Here is a 23,684-nt window from a genome sequence, read left to right on the forward strand (position 1 = left end):
TGCTCACCCTCCTACACCTTCCTCGACTGCAAACACTCTAGGTCTCTGCTCCCATCTCCTATTGGCCACACTGGCTTCCCTGATGGTCCTTGAACAAACCAGGCACATTCTCGCCTCAGGGCCTTTATATCCATTGCTCCCTCTGCCTAGGAACGCTACCCCCCACACCCCACCGGATACCTAAGGCTCCTAGATTCTTTATCTCTGTTGTCAAAGGTCACTTATTGCCATTTGACATAGATACATTTTTTTTTTTCAACGTTTATTTATTTTTGGGACAGAGAGAGACAGAGCATGAACGGGGGAGGGGCAGAGAGAGAGGGAGACACAGAATCGGAAACAGGCTCCAGGCTCTGAGCCATCAGCCCAGAGCCTGACGCGGGGCTCGAACTCCCGGACCGCGAGATCGTGACCTGGCTGAAGTTGGATGCTTAACCGACTGCGCCACCCAGGCGCCCCTGACATAGATACATTTTTACACGTACATAAATGGCAGCCTGACCACACCCTCAGCATGGCTGTCCCTCTCCACTGCCCCACCTTCCTTTATTTCTTGTAAAAGTACTACTACATCTGACACATAGTCATTCTCTCCCCATTGGGACATGAGCCAGGACTTTGCCTCCTTTGTTTGCTGCTAGATCCCAGGGCCTGGAGCAGTGCCTGGCAGGTAGTTTGTCCTTTTCCCACTGATTGCAACTATCGCCTTTATCGTGTACTAGACCCCTGTTTATATATTGATCTGTTTGGGGACTCATGCCTATTCCTGTACCAATATACCACTTTTTAATCTCTATAGCTTTGTTTATAACATACATATATACATGACTATATATATATATATAATTTATTTTCCTGTATAAAATTTGAAAATTAAGTTGCTATTCTGAATGGAACATTATTTTTATTTTTATGACTATTGCATTTTCTATTTGTTTTTTCCTAGTGCATGAGAAGGCGAGGAGTTTTACATGTTCATTCTGAATAGTCTGATCCAACCATTTCATTGAACTCTCTCTCCCCTTAGGTCAAATAGTCTGTTAGTTGAATCTCTTGGATTGTTTAAAAAGCAGGTAATGACAATGTCTGAAAATTATGGCAGTTTTGACTTTTTTTTTCTACTTCCTATTTTTTTCTTGTTTTATTGGGTTATTAAGAATTCTAGTAGAGGGGTGCCTGGGTGGGTCAGTCAGTTAAAGCATCTGCTCTTGATTTCAGCTCAGGTCATGAATCTCACAGTTTGTGAGTTCAAGCCCCGTGGGCTCTGCACTGACAGCACAGAACCTGCTTGGGATTCTCTCTCTCTGCTTCTACCTCACTTACGCATGCTCTCTTTCCAGGTAAGCAAATAAACTTAAAAAAATTGTTTCAAATTAAAAAAAATAATAAAAAGAGCTCTAGTAGATTACTGATGGTCATAGTATTTGGGGGCACTGTGTCCCTTTTTTAAACATTTATGGGAAGGTAGCACCAGTGGTAATGTTACACCACTGAGAATGATGTTTGCTGTAGGTTTCAGAGAAATTACCTTCTATGTCTAGTTTTCTGGGATCCTTCAAGCAGGAATGAACTGTTGCATTTTTATTCAGTGTTTTCTGGGGACCCAACGAAATGACCTAGGTCTTTTCTCTTTCAAATCTTTTCAGTCATATTTTATGCAAGTTTAAAAGAGCGTACAAAAATGAAGTCTCACTTTGTGTACAAAATTGAACATAGCAGGAATTCTCCCCAATTAAAAAAAAAATCTATCAAAATGCTCTAACTTCAAGGCTGGCAGGCTCAGCGAGCAGAAAACTGGAATTGTACTATTGCTACATGGGAGTGCCACTTCTATTTTGGAGCACTGTCCCATAAACAAGAGCATGATTTCAATGCACAGAAAGCAGGGATGGTGATAACTATTCATGATTATTTTAATATTGCCCATCACATAAATCTGTTTTTTTTCCTCTTTTTAAAAGTTTTACTTATTTTTACTTGCAGCAAAATATACGTACCAAAATTGATCACCTTCACCATTTTAAGTGTAGAGTTCAGTAGTGTTAAGTGCATTCACATTGTCATTTAAATCTTTTTTGTATTCTATTCTGTGTCATACAATTCTTCAGTAAGGGTGATGTGGGGCTGGAGGTAACCCTCAAATCCACAGCTGTGCAAAGTGTGGAACAGGATGGGTTACATGGGCTAACATGCTTGGAGGAAGAACAAACAGCTGCCATGAGGTACACATTACTCGTTACTCATTTAGAAAGAAGTGCATTCTGGGAAATAGTAGAGACAATGCAGAGTAATTTAAAAAACAGCAGTAAAGTGGGATTATTTCTAAATTTGAAAAAAAGAAAAGACAGTCATATCACCAAGGAAGGACAAACAAGCTGAAGAAATTCTGTTGACATGCCTACAAGATCATTATGACTATTCTAAGCCCCTTAGTGAAAATGGCTATAGATTTATGTGCTTGGAGACCTCACTCCTCCTAATTCAGATTTATTCCTATGGGGGCTAAGATCTTGAAACAGGTGAGTTCTGGATTACACAAATCTCTGAGAACGCGTCCTTTGCAAAACAAAAAACAAAAAACAAAAACCAACACCAACAACAAACACACAAAAAAACAAAAACCAAAAAGAAACACATACACACACACACACACACACACACACACACATGCACACACACACCTCAGCAAGTGCTTTCTACTTTCCTCAGGATTTTTGCGCCTGTAGTTATGAATAATTTTGATGAGGAATCCCAGTGTTTTCTCCTAAGCCTATAGACATATGTGCAAGCATGTGCTTCCAAACAAACAACCCAGAGATCTACTAGAAATATCATTTTACTCATTCTGTGTAGGTAATTAAATAAAACTTGTCTTTTGAAACTGTATTTTTTAAATTTCATATAAATATTAGTGTGTCTGCCAAAGCCTACAATGTTTCTTTTTTCCCTCAGTGGTAACAACCAACTGTTCAGTCTTTCACCTAAAAACTATCAGGAACCTGAAGAGTGTTCTAACCCTCATTCTCCTCTAAGCCAAGTTCTCTCAGCTTTCCCATACCTCTCACAACTGTTTTATTAGTGCTGTGACTCTTCAAAAGTCCCTCTATGGTTTCCACATCTGAGTCTCAGAGCCTGAAAACGATGGATGCTGAGAGGGAACAGAATCATTACAGGCTGCCTTCAAATTCTGATACGTCTTGGGGCACCTGGGTGGCTCAGTCGGTTAAGCATCTGACTTCAGCTCAGGTCATGATCTCGCACTTTGTGGGTTCAAGCCCCACGTCGGGCTCTGTGCTGACAGTTCAGAGACTGGAGCCTACTTGGGATTCTGTGTCTCCCTCTCTCTCTGCCCCTCCTCTGCTTGAACTCTGTCTCTCTCTCTTTCTCTCTCTCTCAAAAACAGATAAACATTAAAAAAAATTGTTTTTAATCTGGTACATCTTTCTCAAGAAAAACCAAACCCACAAAAATGCCACAGACAGTCACTGGCACCCAAGCCAGGGAAGAAGGGTGATCAGAACTTCCTCATCTCCCACTTACAAAGTTTTCCAGTTAGAGGCTACTGGTGAAGGTCAGAACACAGTCAATTTTAAAGACTTTCTACTGTATACCCAGAAACGCGACTATTTTTCATCTTCTAGGAATGAAGGCAAAAGTGAAGGTTATAAATAAACTCAGTTGATTATTTTTCACTTATGACAGGCTATTCAGTGGGAAAAGGAAAGAAAATAGAAAAAGAAAAAAGCCTTCGTCTGGGAAAGTTGGTATAGTGTTTGAAAATAAACAATAACAGCAAGAGTATAAGCTTAAAATGGAGGATCTAATGGAAAGAAAGAGATGCTTTATTTATTTTATTTATTTATTTATTTTTAATGTTTATTTATTTTTGAGAGAGAGAGACAGAGCGTGAGCAGGGGAGGGACACAGAGAGAGAGGGAGACACAGAATCCAAAGCAGCTCCAGGCGCTGAGCTGTCAGCACAGAGCCCGACGTGGGGCTGGAACTCACAGACTGTGATATCATGACCTCAGCTGACGTCAGATGCTTAACTGACTGAGCCACCCAGGCGCCCTGATGGATGCTATATTTAAAAGAACATAATGTAGTATGGAATATCCATAATAATGCCCAAAATATCCTTTTTAATAACAAACTTCTGACACACAGATTGCATTGGAATATTTTAGTGCAATGCAGTAGGCACGTAAAGAGCAGGTCATCAACTGGCAAAGAGTTGTTTATCTCTACATTTAGATAAGCTTGAAGACATTTTCCCAAACCTCATTTACATGGCCTTTTTTGTTCAAAACATAGTTTTGAAAGTGAGGAATTAAAAAAACAAGTTCCTGTCCTGTAGGCCTCCTCAAACTCTCTTGTACATCCTCCACTGAGACTGGGGAAAGAAGGAGATACTCACCACACTAAAGAAAGCCAGACCATTGGGAAGTATGTCAATATCATCTGCGCCAGCCTCTGGAAGTCCAAGAAAACAGATACACGTTATGTTCAAATTCCATTATTTGTTAGATACAGCACAATAGGGACTTTCTTTACTTTACCAGTGCCTGAATTTTTAGGAATAGTTCCAATTTTTTCTGAGGAAGCACTCTCTTTAATACACATCCATCGAAATCCCTTCCTGCAGTGAACCTCTAACTTTAAATGTTAGATATTTTATGTTTACTCAAATCAAAGTCAAGTAATCACCACACTTCCAGATATAATACAGAAAAAGCTGACATCTGTACACTCTTATGATAAACATCCAGATGTCTGTACAAAAGTAATTGACATCAGGGGAATATTACTTTCAGAGTGAAGGGCTCATAGTCATTTAACCATGCAAATATCCTTGTCCCTTTCTCTGCTCATTCAATCTGAAGCAAACACAGACATTTCTCTCATTAACAGAGATAAAGCACCTGGGATTATATATTCCCTCTTTTAAAAACAATGTCTGCTTGTTCTCATAAGCAAAGAAAGCTTTCCATTTAATCTTTAAATTTAGGCTTTAAACTACAGAAAACAACTAGCAAAAGAAAATTAATGAAAAATACCATGCACCTAAGCCAGCTGAATCTTCTAACGGTTGTCTCTGAGCAGGCTACAATTACTATTGATTGTTTATTGATTGTCTTCAGTGCACTCCACACAGCACAGCAAATAATTAGACATAAGACCTTCCCAGTGGTCTCACTGTGTAAATTCTGCAGACAGATAATAGACCCAAACACAAGAAAAGAGGAATAAAAATGGCTTAGATTAAGCCAAATCATGACACATTCTTTGAGTCCACAAAATCCGATCTTCCCCTTTAAGACCTCTCCAAAGGATTTCTCCAAGATTATTTCTAGGTTGTCAAAAACAAACAGCATCTATGCAGCCATTTTGGTTTTGATTCATGAGTTTGCATTTGGTTGGTTGCCTCCAGTGTCGCCGGCTCTATCACAGTGGAGAAAAGCAAAAGAAAATACAAATGCCAAGAACTTCACTTTGTAAAGAAGACTGCAATCATGAATACATGCAATGCCTGCTCCTTGGCAAGAAGATATATGTATATATGTATATATATACATATATATGCATACACACACACACATACACATGCTTTAAGCATGGCATGATGGAGGAGTTCTTAGCCGGGTCTGTGGATTCCTAAGGAGCCACAAATGGGTTCCAGAATCTATGAACTGGTTGAAATTCTATGCAATGCAAAATGGCATCTGGATGTATGGCTGAGAAATCCTATGAAAAGGATGAACCTTGGCTTTCAGTAGGTTGAACAAAAGGTCTTTAATAGCCCCAAAAAGTTAAGAATCACTAGACTCTAATCCCAGGGTTCTCAACTGGTAATGAGCAGGGACCAGGGGACTCTACGCCACATGTATGTATATGCAAACACAAACATACACACACACTCACATGCACATGTCAGTCCAAGTTTTGCTTTCTAGACCCATCTAGTAGGAAGTCAATTAAATAAAATTTGTTGTGGGGTGTCTGGGTGGCTCAGTTGGATAAGCATCTGACTTCGGCTCAGGTCTCACAGTTTGTGGGTTTGAGCCCCACGTTGGGCTCTGTGCTGACAGCTCAGAGTCTGAAGCCTGCTTTGGATTCTGTGTCTCCTGCTCTCTCTCTCTCTCTCTCTCTCTCTCTCTCCCTGCTCTTCTCTCTCAAAAATAAGTAAACATTAAAAATTTTTTAAAAATAATAAAATAAATAAATAAATAAATAAAATTTGTTCTTCTTGAAAAATTACTTGAAACAATTTAATTTCAACATATACATGCTTATGCACATAGAACAAGAAAGGATATACAGAAAAAATTAACAACGGTTCTTTAGGTGGTAGGATTATGAATGATTTTCATTTCTTCTTTATACTTTTCTTTGTTTAAAATTTTCTACAAATAATAGTATCGTTTTAGTAATCAAGAAAAGAACAATGTTTGTGAAAGGTATTTTCATTTCAACTACATCATAACTTCTTTGTGCAATCCCATCACCTAATTCCAAGAAAAAAAATAGTAAGTCTTATCTGTAGCTTTCTTTAGAATAGTTTCCAGATCTACTCCCTCCATCTTCATTTCTATATCCATTACTACAACAGGATTTTATCATTTCCTATCACCTCTTGGGTGTGATTACTGCAAGCATAGTCAATACTGGAGAAATTTTTTTCTCCTCTAATTCAGTAATAGCAGTAGTACTAGTACTAATAATAATAGCTACTAGATATTGTGTTTACCAAGGGCTAGACTCCTCGCAAGTACTTTACATACATTATTTCACACAATTTCTATATCCCTAGGAAGCAATATTATTATCTCTTTCTTTAGAGTAAAGAATACAGAGCCTTTGAATAGTTAAGCAAATTGTTCAAGGTCACAAACTGGGAAGCTGGGACTCAAGTCTTTTCCTTCTGACTTAAAAGCACACAGAAAAGAAAATACAACGTAGCAGTGAATGAATTTTCTATGTCAGAACCATCCCCTGGTTCCTCTCTAAAGACACTTTACTTTGTAAATTTGACTGTGGTCAATTCCACATATTAGCTTTTTCCCAAAACGTTTTGCTTCCATTCCTCCTACCAAGATCTTCCCCAATCCATATTCGGTACTTTTTGTTAAAACCTCTTTCAAAACCCTCTTGCTCTAGAAAGTCTTCTAGCTTACTTAGCACATCAGGTTTTGATCTATTTTTTATTATATCTTTGGTAATTATCTGTGTCAGAGATGGCTAACTGCTCCCCAGTATCCATTTTCCCCATCTTCCTTTTCAGCTACAGGCACATGGCAACCCAGCTAAGGACATTTTCTACCCTTTCTTGAGATACTTGTGGCCATTTGCCTAGGTTCAGGTTAACAGGATGCGAGAGTACGATACGTATGCAATATCTGGGTAAAATAAGCTAAAAATAATATCCACATAAATTTTCTTTCTATCCCTTCATGTTGGGAAATGGCAACAGTTGGAGTTGGAGTCTCCAGTTGGAGACTCAGTTGGAGAAAGCAGCAATATGTTGAAGAGACTTGTGTTGCTTCATCAACCTTTGTCCCAGATTAGCCACATGGAGCACAACCATCTAATCACCCTAGGCAATTTGCTTATCTTTGGATTGGACTGCCATGTAAAAGGGAATAAATTTCTCTCTCCTCTCCTCTAGGTGTAACTTTATAACACCAAATCAGCCCGTGCCATTCCCAATAGAGTATCCGATATGTAACATAACTATTTTTCTCCACTTTTTGGTTCACTGGTGAGGGAGGTATGTGTGTTAGTCACTCTGGGAAAAGATACTATATTGCAAAGAGAATTTGCCAAATGTCTCTGAGTCTTGGGTCCTTATCTATTATATACAGAAGAGAAAAAAAAATCTATTATCTCACAGTAGTGTACATTTTGTTTTCCTTTCATAGTAGACTATAAAGTACATGATCACAAGGGCTACCAACTTTAATGCTTTTTTTTCTTTTAAATCTCCCCAGCAGCATTTATTGTAAAGGTCTTGATTGCCAAGTGTATAAAACCACTAATTAACTCAAGAGAGACAATCCATTCAAAATTTTCTTTTAGTCCAGGACTCTGAATGCCCGCATTTTCAAAGACATTTAGAAAATGTTTTAAGCTTTTAAGTCTCTATAAATAGACTTAACTAGATCCTGTCATTATAATTTTTTTATTATTTAGATGTTGATATTAGGCCAAATCATGGGTGTGTAAGAGCCTGGTTTCTGTCTGTAAGATACAATCGGAAGGAAAACCAAAAAATAGGATAGTTGAGCTTACTTGGTGCCCCCGCAGAAGGCACACATCTGGTATGGCATGTGGTAGATGATTATTATTTACTGAAACAGAAAGACATGAGATGATATGTATAGAGCACCTAAGAGTTGCGAAGAGTTCATTTCTAGTCACAGTGAATGCAGCACCATAGTGTGTGTGGGTGTGGGTGTTGATGGGGATGGAAGTGTAGGGAAAGTGGTCTTACCTCTTGGAGGGATAGCTGGCTTCAAGTGCGTGGCTACTACTGTTTCCCAAAGTGGAAACTGACAAAGAGAACCTTTCAACCCTTGTTGCCTACCATAAGAAGTTGCTTTTGCCTGTATGGGCATGTAGATGCCCAGCACACTGTTATTCCCTATAATGAAAGACCACTGAATAAGTGACTGTTGTTAAAAACATGTAACTACATGCTATTATTAACCACTATGCATCACCAACATAGCATTCAACAAACGTTCATACAGTGTGTGCTAACCACAGAAGCAAAAACAAAAACAGAAAAACAAAAACAAAAAAAAAATAGAAAGAAAAAAAGCACAAATCTAATTAGATCTAAAAATGTATCCCAAATGTGCTTCTAATCACTCATCGTCTTCGCTCTGTTGCCTTTTGAAGTGCCTCAGAGGCATTAAACACTTCACAAGAAGGGCCATAGGTGACATATTTCCTCATTCTTTCCAATTCCAGACAGCAGCTCACACACATCACAACATAAAGGTCACAAACACAGACAGACGCCTGTTCAGAATACAAATGTCTTTGGGCTTGTTTTTCTCTGAGGAGCCCTCCATCCCAGTGAGTTGTAACAGCAATACACTTGGCAGTTCATCCTGGAATGTGTCTGGCTGTGCCCTATTGTCTACTCTGGGACTTGAATTCACAGAAGGTGGGCTCCACAGGGCCAAGGGCTATTTAATAATTTGACAATTATTAACTCAGTAGCAGGAGTAACCTTCGAGATCACTGACTCACCCTCCCAACCTTGTACAACATCCCTCACAGATGCCATCTGGCTTTTGCTTAGTGGCCATTCTGAAGGGGCTCTTCATGAATGCAGCCAGAAGGCAGGATGCAGTTGCTGAGTTTCTTGGGACTCCAGACAACCTTATTTCTAGAACTGTCTGCATTATCCAGCACAGATCTTGCCCGTGTGGTATTTGATACTGAGTTTGTATCTTCCTGCTAAGTGTGTGGGCAATGGTAAGGGCAACAAAGAGGAGAAGCCCCAGGAGCAAGAAGTCATGGAGTCCAGGCAAGGGAGATAGAACTAGGAAGGTGGACTAAAGCAACAATGGAAAATAGGACACAGGGCACATAAAAAACAAATGCGGAAAGGGAAGGCGAATAACACAACTGGAAAGAAACTTTGAAGTACAGAAGGCTGCTCTGAAAACTGATAGGTTTCATGAAAATGAAGCCTTCTTGTGTCTGATCCAGAAAAGGATCACTACTTTGTTTTTGTTCAAAGAGCACTGTGAACTCTGCCTGTAGTGAATGTGGTTATAGATATGAAGTACTTTATTAGCAATGCCAATCCAGGGCAATTTAGCAATGACTATCAAAACTTAAAACACGTCTGCTCCCTGAACAACAATCTCACCGTCAACAAGTCATCCTACAGACATACAAGAGCTACATGTACAATGATGTTCACTGATTTGTTTGTGGTTGCAAAAAACTGCAACCATCCAAATGTGCATCAAGAAGGAAATGATTAAATAAACCACGGTATGTGCAAACAGTAAAAAGAAGGAGGTAGGTCTACATGAGTTGATGTGGAAAGCTGTTCACCTTCCACTGAGAACAAAGCAGGTTGCAGAATATAATCTTATATTAAGATGCCGTTTGTGAAATATGCGTGTATTTGTTTGCATTTGAGTTGGAAGTATCAGGAAAGATAAGGAAAACTTTATCTCTGGAGTTATTTCTGTGTGGGGTGGAGATTTTGTTGAGAGATTTTCATTTTCCATTTTGTAACTTCTCTTTTTTCTGACACCTTCACTAGCTGACCTCTAGGCTGACAGAGCACAGATTCCAGGGGCCACACACAGCGAAGAATATAAACTTTACAAAACTTGTTCAGAAAAGTCACTAAACAAGCAAGAAATCAAGCAACAAACATAGGATTACACAAATAATTAACAAATTGCAGTGAGAGTGGGGGACAAAAGAAATACAGGTGCATGAGATTTAAAAAAAAAAAGACTGACCAAAGAGGTTTTCATTGACTTAATGTGATTTTTCCTCTGATGAACGCTAGTGGTGTGCCAAGACACTGCTAATGAGTTTTTTCGTGTTTTTGGCCAAACAATGTAAGGAGTATAACAAGCATTTTCTCATACTCACCGATTCCTTTAATGAGGTGGCAGTTTGGAAGGTCTACGGATTCTACTTCTCTGGAGGCTTTAAGTCGATTCCTGTTTAAAAAAAAAAAATCTATCTGTTTATGTATTCCTTGCTTTGTTGCAGACAGGGTTTAAAGAGGCTTACAGCAATACATAAAACATAGCATAAATCTAAAGCAGATGAAAGAGAAGATAGAAAAACAAGGGTAGGAACATTAAAGAGCACCAGAAATGAAGTTAAAATAAAAATGCGTATCACAAAGTTGTATGTGTGAATGTGGATCATAAAAGAAAGCCAATAACTCAACAAATAAAACTTGTAATGCAAGTTCCTGTGCAAATATAAACACAGCACCAGGTCACATTCCGCACAGCTCTGGTGTTGTGGGAAGAGCTCCAGATGTGGAGCCAGCAGCCCTGTCTTCCTACTGAGGGCCCGGAGGAGCCGGAAAATGCTCAGACCCTCTGCAAAGTGACACGGTGCCTGACAGGAGGCCAAGAGAAGATGGGTTTTCCAGAGCCAGGCACACAGAAGATACCCTACAAGCAGCTGTCAAGAACTGGGTCGAGGAGATCCCATCCCCGCACAGTGTTCATTAGGTGAGAGCTTCTCAGAACATCAATTACCTCAGCAAAACTACTTGCTGTTGCTGTTTGGCAAAAAATAAAGTGAAGAAATCATGAGAAAATGGCAAACTGTAATGAACGGTTCCCCCTCTACTAGAGAAGGCCACAAAGCAGTTTGGGCAAACAGGTGTGGGAGTTCTTCTTTTGAAGCCACATGCTATATAGGCTTTTTGCCTTCTCTTCGCTCACTCTCTCCCCTTCTCTTTCTGTTCTCTACAGTCACAAATGTTAAGAGTGCTTGCAGGGTGATTGACATTTTTCAAAGTGGGTCACATATATCACACATTTAAGAGACGACAATGGTAAGTTGCTGCTTGTCCCTCTTCCATTCATACCCTTGACAGCGTCTGACTTCTAGACACCAAATATGGGGAGGTCTACTGATCTCAGCAACATGGTAGAAAGTCGAGGCCTACCTAACTCAGAATTACCAACAGGTGGTAGCAACCATATATTTTGGCAACTCATATCATATATAGTGTTTCTGATTAAAATGTTCATCAGTCTGTTATTTTGAATCATGTAACTCAAATAGTATCCAAATTTCTTGAAACAATATAGCAATAAGGCTATAAAAATTGAAGTGAATCAAATATAAATAAAATAGAAAATTAAAATTAAAAGTAACTAAAGTAAACATATAAAATATGTAGGTGTAATGAAAATTAAACATAAAATACAATGTTAACGCAAAGCAAGACAAAATACAATAAATCTCACATTTACAAGTCCCCGGAGGGATCAAATTTTTCATTTTTTATTTAATTTTATGTTTTTTGAAGTTTATCTATTTTGAGAGACAGAGAGACAGTGAGAGCAAGAATAGGGGAGAGAACAAGGGAGAGGGAGAATCTGTCAGCGCAGAGCCCCAGGAGGGGCTCAATCCTAGGAACCATGCCATTATGACCTGAGCTGAAATCGAGTCAGAAGCCTAACCGACTGAGCCACACAGGCCCCCCACCCCCGGAGTGATTTAAAGGGAAAATATGTATACTTAGCCTAATGTAGTAGAGTGGCAGTAATACGAGTGATAATGGGAATGCCACTGCTGATAGCCATGGGTGGTAAAAGAAAATCAATAATAAAAACAGTTAAAACTCACTGAGTCCGCCACTGTTCTATGTGATTTACTTGAATGACTTCATTGAATTGTTACAACAATCCTAAGAAGTAGGTACGCTTGTCCCTACTTAGGAATGAGGGAAGTGACTCAAGAGGTGAAGCAACTTTGCTGAGGTTTGACACCTGCTGGGAAGAACCTTCCAAGGCAGTGCTCTAACCCACTCTGGTATTTTTCTCAGAAAGGAGGGAAGAGATCTGTGCTTCTGCCTTAGCAGCAAGACTGCCTGACCATCAGCAGGTTAATCTCTATGGGCATCGGTCTTCTTTATGTGTAAAACAAGGATGAGGTTAGATGACCTCTCAGGTTCAGTGGACACTGCATGACTCCAGAAACAGATGGAGATACGTCAGTAGGTCTCAGCTGTGGCTTCATCAACTTTCTGTGTCATGCATTGGCTTGGGTGTCAATTTTATACAACTTACTATTATGTCCCTTTAACTCTACAAAAAGAGGGAGAGGATTATCATCTACCTATTGCCAAGATAAACTATATGGATAAAATACAATTCAGATGTGTTTGAACAATTTAGGTGGGTTATATTTTTACAGACAACTTAGGTCTGCATAAATGACTGATGATTACACACTGCTAACAGGGTAAACTTCATCAACTAGTTTAGCTGTACAATATCATCTCTAGAAGTGCAGACTGCGTTCTATTAAAACTGAGTTACGCAGGGGGCACCTGGGTGGCTCAGTTGGTTAATTGGTTAAGCGGCTGACTTCGGCTCAGGTCATGATCTCACAGTTCGAGTTTGAGCCCCGCGTCGGGCTCTGCGCTGACAGCTCAGAGCCTGGAGCCTGTTTCAGTTTCTGTGCATGTGTCTCTCTGTTCCTCCCCCGCTCTCTCTCTCTCTCTCTCTCAAAAAAAAAATGAATACACTTTAAATTAAAAAAACAAAACAAAACTGGAGTCACACAAGAGTTGTGCAGAACTTCTGGTTAATCAAATCATTTTTTCTTATCTTTCCTTTAGAAGAAAAGATAGGCTTTTGTTTCCAACCTTCGTGGCCCATCAAGACTTTCACATCCTTTTTGTAGAATACTGCTAGGCTTTTTACCTGGTAGAACTACCAGTTCCCTACCCATTAGTGAACTTCTGCATTAAGGCTGGTAGGACCTATTAGCTAACAAACCTAAAGCCATTCTCAACCCCTTTCTTCCTTGCTCCTTTCCACTGCAGAGACAGACAAGCCAAATATTTGCTTCCCCAGCCCCCTTTGTATTTAGACGCAATCATATGACCCAGGCTTTGGAGAACGATATTTTTGTTCCTGATAGAAAATGCAGACATGGGGCCCCTGGGTGGCTCAGTCGGTTAAGCAGCCGACTTTGGCTCCGGTCATGATCTCGCGGTCCGTGAGTTCCAGCCCCGCGTCGGGCTCTGTGCTGACCGCTCAGAGCCTGGAGCCTGTTTTAGATTCTGTGTCTCCCTCTCTCTCTGACCCTCCCCCGTTCATGCTCTGTCTCTCTCTGTCTCAAAAATAAATAAACGTTAAAAAAAATATTATAAAAAAAAAAGAAAATGCAGACACAAGATGAGAGCTAATTGGCATCACCCCTTCTCCCTTCTTCATGATATGACCACACGTACAGTGCTTGAGACTATACCAACCATTCAGTATCCTTAACACGACAAGTATGAGGACATAAAGCCAACAGTGAAGGATTGAAGGACAAAACTAGAAGAATCTAATTTTTTTATATGACCACAGGCTTGATGGAAAAGCTATAGAATGACTTACCTACAAAGTTTTCATCATGTGAGAAAAATAAGCCTTTATTTATATATAATTAATTTGATGCATGTTATTTGCAACTGAAAACACTCCTGTTAACCAATTTAAGAAGTCTAGGGAGTATATATATGAGAAAACTACACAAACCTCTTTGGACTAGGAGATCAGTCAGCTCAAATATATTTATGCCAAATTAAAAATAAATAAATAGGGAAACCTGGGTAGCTCAGTCGGTTAAGCATCTGACTTTGGCTCAAGTCATGATCTCGTGGTCCATGAGTTCGAGCTCCATGTTGGGCTCTGTGCTGACAGCTCAGAGCCTGGACCCTGCTTTGGATTCTGTGTCTCCCTCTTTCTCTGCCCCTCCCCTGCTCACACTCTGTCTCTCTCTCAAAAATAAACATTAAAAAAATTGTTAAGTAATATATTTTTAAAAATAATAAACAAGTAAACAAATAAATGGTACAAACACAAATAAGTGACATTTTTGCTACAGCCTATTTGCTCCCTAACACTTCAAGTCCACAGCATCCTCATGACTGAATTAGGTCAGGGATGGCTGTCTGCTGTCATGCAGACATTGTCAATCAATCATAGCACTCTTTCCCTTTAACCCACAGCCAGCCTCAGACATAATATTCTAGGCAACCGCTACTGCTCTAGGCTCCTTCTGTTTTTCTCACTTTCTCACTTCTTTTTCATTAAAATTTTGTTATTTTTCTTCTAGTTACAACTACACGATAGGTGCAGTGCAGCAAAGAATATACACGGTCTTCCTTCAACTGAGCCAGCAGTCATTTCCCAAATGATCCCTAACAGAAACAGGTACATCAAGGTTCTTCAGCAGGGGTCCAGGGGCCTTTATGGAGTCGTGGGTAAAATTCAGGGATCCATAATGGGAACATAAATGGGAAAAAAATATATATCTTTATTTAAACCTAACTGAAAGTAAGTCTCCTTCAATGATGACTGCAGGCAAGAAGCCACAGAAGTTTCTACCAGCAGTACCTATGTCTCCCTGTCAATAACAGAAATCACAGACATTGTTACATCACATTTCAGTTGCTGTAGATATCTCAAAATACCATTTATACTCACTGCAACTTCAAAATATCTATTGCTACATATTCAACTACCTTTATATCTATTTAAGGCTTTAATTAAGAAGCCCACGTTGTTGTATCACTAGATTTTTAAAATAGGCTGGTAACAGCATTTAAGTATTTAAATTAAGTATTTAGTATTTAAATACTTAAATAGTATTTAATTTTGTTTTACACCCCTATGTATTGTATTTGATGCATTTAAAAACATGATGGACACCAAGGTGTCTTACCGGTTGATGAATGGATAAAGACGTGATAGATGCGATACACACACACACACACACACACACACACTCACGCATACACAATGGAACAGTATTCAGCCATACAAAAGAATGAAATCTTGCCATTTGTGATGACCTGGATGGAGCTACAGACAACAATGCTAAGCAAAATAAGTCAGAGAAAGACAAATACCATATGATTTCACTCATGTATGGAATTTAAGGAAAAAAAAAATGAGCAAAGGGGAAAACAGAGAAAGAGAGACAAACCAAGAAACAGATTAACTATGGAGAACAAACTGATTGTTACCAGGGGGAGGTGGGTGTGGAGGGATCGGTGAAATAAGTGATAGGGATGAAGGAGGGCACTTGTGAAAAGCACAGGGTGATATATGGAAGTGTTGAATCACTATATTGTACACCTGAAACTAAAATAACACTGCAGGTTTACCAAATTGAATTAAAATAAAAACTAAAAAAAAAAAAGAGGGGCACCACACACAAAAATTAAAAAATAAAATAAAAGCATAATGTTGAGAAGGAGTCAAGACTTTACCAGACTGCCAAACAGATCTATGGCCCAAACGTCTAAGAACCCTGCCTGAACATTGTCATTACAGGTAACTTTCAATGAGCACTTACTACGTATTTGGCATTGTTTTAGCACTTTACAAGTACAAGAATGAACTTCATGTTTTCATAGCCCCACTATGGAGTGGGTAGTATTGATATCCCCATCCTATAGATTGGGACATTGAGGCACAGAAAGGTGAAATAAAAAGCCAAGGTCCCAGGTAAATAGTGGAGCTAAGGAATGAATTCAGGCCATCTAGGCCACAGAGCATGAACCCTTAACCAACAGTCATTACCATGAAATCAATTTCTATTTCTTTCACTTAGGAAAACAGCATTAGCCATCCAGAACAGGATGAGATAGGGGCAGTTAATTATTATATTGCCTCATCTTCAGCAAACTAGGAAAACAGTGTTACTACCTGGCATTACTTTGTTCCATATCTCATGGCCTTTGAATTTACAAACCACTGATGGGGCTTTATCTTCTAAGTACAGGCTTAAATATAGACAAACAGGGGCTTTATCTTTTGTATACAGACTTGTAAAACCTCTTGGAATTTTCACCCCTTGAGTCCCCTTAATGCTGGTACTTAGTAACTAAGAATTTGTGATTAGGCATGTTAAGCTGGGAGTAAGTAATTTACTCCAAAGGCAGAAAAGCTAGGAGGCTGTGGGGAAGCAGGGGGCAAACGAGAAGACCTAGTTTGGAGTTTACGTTCAGCACTTATTACCTGTTGAGCTACTAGTTGACTTCCTCCAGCCTCAGTTTTAACACGTATAATATAGGAAAGAAGACATATATGAAGACTGAATGGAGGCATAAATGTAAAAGGAAGTTCTTTCCAAATGTCAGTAAATGTACATTTTGGTTTACTATAAAGAACTTTTGACACAGTGATCAGCACACAGCAGTCACACAATAAATGATAAGGAGGATGGTAGTTTAAAAATAAAACCTGAACTTTCAGAAGAGTTCAAAAGCAGACTGGATAGCTTTCTGGTGCGGCTGTCATAAAATCTATCATGCAACAAGCGGAATATTCAGATGCTTGTTTGGGGATTCCTGCTGACGCATAGGTCTCTGATGTACTCAAGTCTCATGATTCATTCAAGTATGTGTACTTTGCAGCAGGTAGCAACTGGCCCAGGGAAATCTGTGTCTTTCTATTTTCCCCTTTATTGTTTAACTAGGGAGGAGTAGAAAAGTTGGGTGTAATATGCCATCCTCCCCTGGGAACTTTGGCCAGTTACAGTTCAGAAGGAAAGAGACAGCTTTGATTCCATTTATCCATCTGGGACATACTTATCCTAAAAAAAAAAAAAAAAAAAAAAAAAAAAAAAAATTATTCACTGTTTATCTGAAATTCGGGTTGAAATTTAAGTGGGCGCCCTGGGGGGAGAGAAATAACTTGAGTGCCAAAGCACCATCTCTAAAAATAGAACAATGAAATAGCTGGTACCAGATGAGAGCAAAAAAACAAAAACAAAAAGAAAAGCCTGTTTTTTGAAGAGCCTTTCCTTATGGGGAGGTAGGAACATGCTGCTTTTCAAAATAGATGCTAAGGGTCTGAAAGGAGAGATGCGATGCTTTTGAGCACCCCACCTGTATCTGTCAAGAGCAGGCACAATCACAGGGTTGCCAAATAAAAGACAAGATGCCCAAATTTGAATTTCAAATAAAGAATGATATTTTAGTATAATCATGCCCCAATATTGCATAGGATCCGCTTATACTACAAAATGGTTCGTCGGTTATCTAAAACTCAAATTTAACTGGGCATCCTGCGTTATTTTCTAAATCTAGCCACCTATCACATATCCTAACATTCTCACATCAGCCGATTGAGGGCTTCAACTATCCGATGAAGTTACCACCCTAGAAAGTCACTGCTTGGTAAAATTTATTACAGTCAAATCTCTCTAAAGAAAAGATGCATTAAATTGTAAATTACCTGTAAGGTGCATTCTATGTAAATAAGCTTCATTTACTTTTTCTTAGGTTTGCAACTATAACTCATTTAAAGGGACTTAAATTTAAAACTTTAAGATTGGTAAGAAGAAAAACCCATGATTTGGGAAAACTTCAGCTTGTGGAACACTGATGGCTTGAAGTTCAGGACAATTTAATGAGCTTGTGAATTTTAGTGGTACTGCCTTTGAAACTGAGAGCTGGACAGAATGTACAAAACCATCCAATTCAAGAATGTCCTGCAGAGCAAGTTGGGCATTTATGTAACATGAAAATTAAGGCCAACATGTCCATTTACTACCAGTATGAATTCTTCCCTCTGTCACACACTTCCCCCAGCTTGCACCCCTTTATCAGCAGATAAAGCTCCAGCCATAGGTCAGTAGACACAGAAACCCTGGTATCACCTTTGACTTCCTCCCCCTTATCACTGGGGCTCAGGCTTGGGCCCCTGTTTTGTTATTCTCTCCAAACCACTGCAATACTTTAACTAGTTTCCCCACATCTGCTTACTCTCTATTCTACTACTTCTCAATTGTAACTGCATATTAGAATTATAAGGAGAATCTTTTAAAATAAACACTCAGGGTGCCTGGGTGTCTCAGTCAGTGAAGCATCTGCCTTCAGTTCAGGTCGTGATCTCGCAGTTTGTGAGTTGGAGCCCACTTCAGATCTATTTCCTTCTCTCTGCCCCTCCCTCACTCACATGCTCGTGTGCACTCTCTCTCAAAAATAAATAAATATTAAAAATAATAATAAAATAAAATAAAATAAAATAAAATAAAATAAAATAAAGAACACTCATGCCTCGGCCCCACTCAGACCAACTGAATCAGAATTTTTGGGGGTGCAGCCCAGGCATCAGCCTGCCAGGAGATTCTAACATACAGCCAGGATTGAGAACTGCTCTCCTCCAATCCGTCCTTCCAGCTTTGTCTCTATGTAGCACAACTAACTATGCTTTATAACACAGCAACTGATTATGCTTTATATGGTTTAAACAGATACCTGTTGAAACGCACACACGCACCAACATCAATAGTTCTCCTTTGCCTATCAAAGCAGGCCCCAATTTTTGAACTCCTAGTTAACCATCTCAAAACCTTTCCTACCCTGGACCCCTTAACTCCCCTCAAGTTGGTCTATTGCTAATCTCCAAACTTCCCCACCCGTTCCCCTTTGTTCATGCTTCGTTTTTCATCTGGGATGGCCTCCTTCATCCCCACGTATGTTTCACCCATCCTTCAAGACCAATTTCAAATAGTCTCTTTCTCCTGAACTCCACCTTCAAGGGCTCCATCTTTCCTCCTTAAGCCTGCAGGGGTTGGTTTGTACCTGTCCTGGACACCCAAATTGATACATTTGTTTTACTTCTCTTCTCCCCTGTAATAGGGTGAACTTCTTAAAGGTGAGGACAGTGCCTGACTCCATTACAGGAGCCCAGCACAGCACACCATACAGAATTGGTGCTCAGTATTTCTGGAATCCATCTGCACGAGGCTTATAAAATTTGAGTTGGTAACTTAGAAACTAGGATGTCTACCCATCCGTGATTTTCATTATAATTAAATTGGGACATGCACTAGGCTTGTGCTGTTTGACATTCTGGCTTCAGGGTTCCTCAGTGGAGATAAATAAGGAAGTGATGTAAGACCAGTCGCTGAATATCTCAAATATCTTTGATGCACAGCGCCAAGATTAGAAAGATGAAAAGTTTCTCAAACTTACGCAGGGGAGGGATGGTGCACAACTTTATTAAAGAAGGAGGCTGGTTTGGGCAACAAAGAGAAGCAGCACCAATGACTTGAAATAAATCTTTATAATGAAAGTTTCAGTGCATGAGTAATAGTTTTGCTTCCAAGTTTAAAGAGCTGGATTTGCCTGGGAGTGCTTGCAAAGCACTCGCTGGGGCTCCTCAACTTCCCAGAAAGTCTCGAGATTCAGCCCAAACTGCGTTGGGTTTTGCTAGAAGCTGGGGTGGGGGTGGAGGTGTTTCACAAGCTGGGTATCTGAGAACAACCCGGAGTTCTCTGCCCGGCAGCTGGAGAATCCCTGCATGGCCTGCGCCCTCTCCCGCAGCCGGCCGCCACCCGGGCCTGGGGACCCGAGCGCGGGGGTAGCTCGGGGAGGCGTCCCACAGCCGGGCCGCGCGCCGGCGCCTCGGTGCGCGAGGGCCCACCTACCTGAGCGCCAGGAGCCTCTCGCCCAGGAGCGCCAGCGCTATCCCCAGCAAGCTCAGAGCCACCAACCTCCCCATGGCTCGGGAGCCGGCGCCGCCAAGCTCTCGCTGGCCGGGGAGCACGGTGGGCGGTGCCCGCCTCCCCGCTCCGGCCGCGCTCCGCCCCGGCTCCGCCCTCGGCCCGGCCCTTGGCCTTTGTCACCACCCGCTTCCCCAGAAGCTTTCCCAGGATGCCCCAGTTTAGTTTGAGGGCGTGAAATTTGGAATTCCTTCGCCTCCTATCCCAAACAAACAACCCCAAGGACCTCAGGCAGCCCGCGTTCCTTTCTCATTTTCCTAGTCTTCAAAGACATTCCTTACTCCTTATCCCAGTAGGAAACTTCTAGATACAGTTTTAAAGATTCTTTTTCATTACAGGAAAAGATACAGAGTCCTGTCTTGTAAATAACCTCATGCTGGAATCACTATTCATTATACCAGGGTGTAGACGGAAGGAAAGAGACATTCTGTTCCTGGTAATCCTTCATCTGGGCTCGAGGCCTGCAGACTTGAACACTTTTTGATCTCAGCTCAGTGTATGGGAAAACTTTTTTGCTTTCTTTTACTTTAAGAGCCATAACATGAAGAAAGAAAGAAAAACAAATGTAAAAGAGAAGCTTATTGGTTCAGATTGAGACAGACCGAGTATGCCTGAACTAAGCTTCCAATGGTTCCCAGGGTTTATTTGCCATCCTACAGCGTGTAGGCAGAAACCATCACAATTTCCAATCTTCAACAAACATCACTTTCTTAAACAACCTGTAAATAAAAGCAGATGCTAATTTCTCATCTGCCCCTCCCCCCACCAAAACCAAAACTCCTCTCCTTCTGTATGTGTGTTTCCCTGATTCAGTCCTACAGGATATTAGGTTATATTGAATGGTAGGGAGAAAAACAGTTGTCTTTTGAAAGAACAGACATGTGTCATGGGTCCCTCTGGCACAGACAAATCTCAATTCAGGAGGAAGCTGAGTGAGACCCAACAGGTGCTGGGCCACAAAAGGAACAGTACCCCAGGATTTAGGATGGAGATCTTTGCTGTAAAGAACCAGAGCTTTCAAGTTCGGCAGAACCTGCATAATCTCAATCTCAGAAAATCTTGGAGAAACTCTCGATTAATGTTATTAACACGACGAGTGAGTTCCCTGAAACTCAGTCTAATTCCCTCATCACTCTGTGTAAAAGTGCTGTATCTCCATACTCTTCTTCCTGCTGAGTGTTGTGCTGAGTGTTGCTGTCGAAAGAGTTTCTGCAGAAGTAGCCCCCATTCTTACCCCATATCCACCTCTAAGCTAAGGCTGGGAATCGCTATTTCTCACAGACAGATGGGGAAGAGAGGGATTTTCTGATCTGGAAATCAGAAGTCTATCTTCTCCATTGTAGAAGGATGGAGAAGACCGGTTACTAAATGTTGTAGTATATATCTGTTATTAAATGTTATGGTATAGTTTAGCAATCTTTTGAGATAACAGATCTCTAGGCTACACCAAGAACATAACCCTGGGTTTACGTTATTTCATGAGAAAAGTGACTCTTAAATAACCAAGTTGCCCAATACAAAACAAACTTGTTCTGGAACTTGTCTGAATGCTGGCAACTGCTTACACTTGGTCTGAAGCAGTGTTTCTCAAATAATGACATGTAACTAGTTTATAATTAGAAATTTAATGGTTCTTAAGCAAAATTTCAGAAATAATAATACCTTTTATCAATGCTTCTCAAACTATGTGTGGTGAAGGACAGGTTTTTCTTCGCCTTTGTGAAGTACAATGAAAATAATTACTAGAAATGAAGTAAAAACTCAGACACAAAATACAAGCCCAAATCTTTTATTATTTGATTCAACAGACAGAAAATGAGTTTGTCAAATTTCTATAACAGTTTCTAAATGCTTGCTTTCAAATTTTCATATTTATCTCACCATGGACCAAAAACAAAGAGTTCACAGATTGAAAATGGTCTTTGGAGCACACTGTAAGTGGACTGTCTTTCATGATTGTGCTTTTAACTCTTTAAAGTTCTTTGCCTGTGTTATCATGTGTAATGTCCCCGGTAATCTGCGGAATAGGTGGCTCATGATTATTGTCATTTCATACACTATGTGATGGCGAGGTGGTCCCTCCATATTCCTTTTCTTTTTCTCCCCATCCTTACCTCTCTTTTAAAAAGGGGGTAGATCTTTTAACACAAAAATATATTGAAGACATGTTATAAAAGATAATTATTATAATTATTATCAGTAAAAGAAAGAATTGCTTTGTAGATGGCTTCATTCTATGGCTTCTCAGAGAAAAGTAAAGGAGACCTTTGCCTCCCAAGTCATTTTATTGAGAATCCAATATATTAAAATACAAAGAAATGCAATGACAAAAGTCGTTTATATACATATTTTAATATTTATAGTTAACAAATTATAATTCTTCAATGATTAGGTTGAACAATATGAACTTGTTTTCCTTAGGGATCAAAAACACCCAAATACAAAATACAAGGTATTTGCTCCAATAATGGTGCTCAAGTTTGAAATGAATGGGTTTATTCAATTGGGTTAAGGTATAGCTAGGACATATGAATAAAAAAATTCTAAGATAATGTTGAAAGTCAATAAGATAGCCTACCTGTCCCCACTAGACACGAGCCTATTTCTACAGAGGGCTGTACAATTTCCTGCCTCTCTTCCAGGAGCAGCAGGACCCTGGAGGAAGAGGACAAAGGTGTAGAAAACACTGGGAAAGAAAAGCTGGGGAGACCAGAGACAAAAACTCCCAGTCTCTTTCACAGGCTGACTATGTATGGCCTGAACTCTGCAGAAAAAGGAAAGACATGTTTCCCTCAGTCTAGGAAATATATGCATGTTTCTTATCATCTAACAACAATAATGCCTCCAGTTGTCAATGAATGAACCTTGCATGCAACCTCTTTCAGAGTGACAACCAGAGCTATTGTTTACTGAACAGTTCCTATGTCAAACACTTTAAACACTGCCTCATTTAATTCCCATTTGAACAACCATTTGAATCAGGTACTATTATTACAGCGGTTAAGAGGTCATAGAGGTTAAGTGTCTTGCCCAAGGTTACACACCTGGAGAATGGCGAAGCCAGAATCCAGTGTTAGGGTATTTGTATCAAGACCCCATTTCCACCCTTCATATATCTCTTATTAATTGTCCAATATAAAGATTTCTATACTTCTGCTATTCGTGGCAAGAAGAGAAATGAATGAGCTGGTAGTGAGAGCTGTGGAAAATCATCTCATGCCAATGGACACGAGAGGGTCTTTAAAACAAGGTTGCTTTAAAAAAATTTTTTTTCATGTTTATTTATTTTTGAGAGAGAGAGTCGGAGTGCAAGTGGGGGAGGGTCAGAGAGAGAGGGAGACACAGGATCTGAAGCAGGGTCCAGGCTCTGAACTGTCAGCACAGAGCCCAATGTGGGGCTTGAACCCAAGAGCTGCAAGATCATGACCTGA

General features: G+C 40.0%; 1 protein-coding gene across 1 annotated transcript in view; it reads right to left on the reverse strand.

The window, feature by feature from the left end:
- The window catches only part of PON2 (paraoxonase 2), a 28,498-nt gene extending 8,240 nt beyond the window's left edge, over positions 1 to 20,258 (reverse strand). The window contains exons 1-3 of the mRNA XM_047097232.1: positions 20,179 to 20,258; positions 10,633 to 10,703; positions 4,418 to 4,473 (exon numbers count right to left, since the gene is read on the reverse strand). Coding sequence (XP_046953188.1) covers positions 4,418 to 4,473; positions 10,633 to 10,703; positions 20,179 to 20,252 — 201 coding nt within the window. The 5' untranslated portion in view covers positions 20,253 to 20,258. The remainder of the gene's footprint in view (positions 1 to 4,417; positions 4,474 to 10,632; positions 10,704 to 20,178) is intronic.
- Positions 20,259 to 23,684: the final 3,426 nt, after the last annotated feature.

This window comes from Lynx rufus, unplaced genomic scaffold (assembly GCF_022079265.1).
Source record: "Lynx rufus isolate CCGP_SWC_20201006 ecotype Redwood Valley unplaced genomic scaffold, mLynRuf1.p SCAF_4, whole genome shotgun sequence".
NCBI lineage: Eukaryota > Metazoa > Chordata > Mammalia > Carnivora > Felidae > Lynx > Lynx rufus.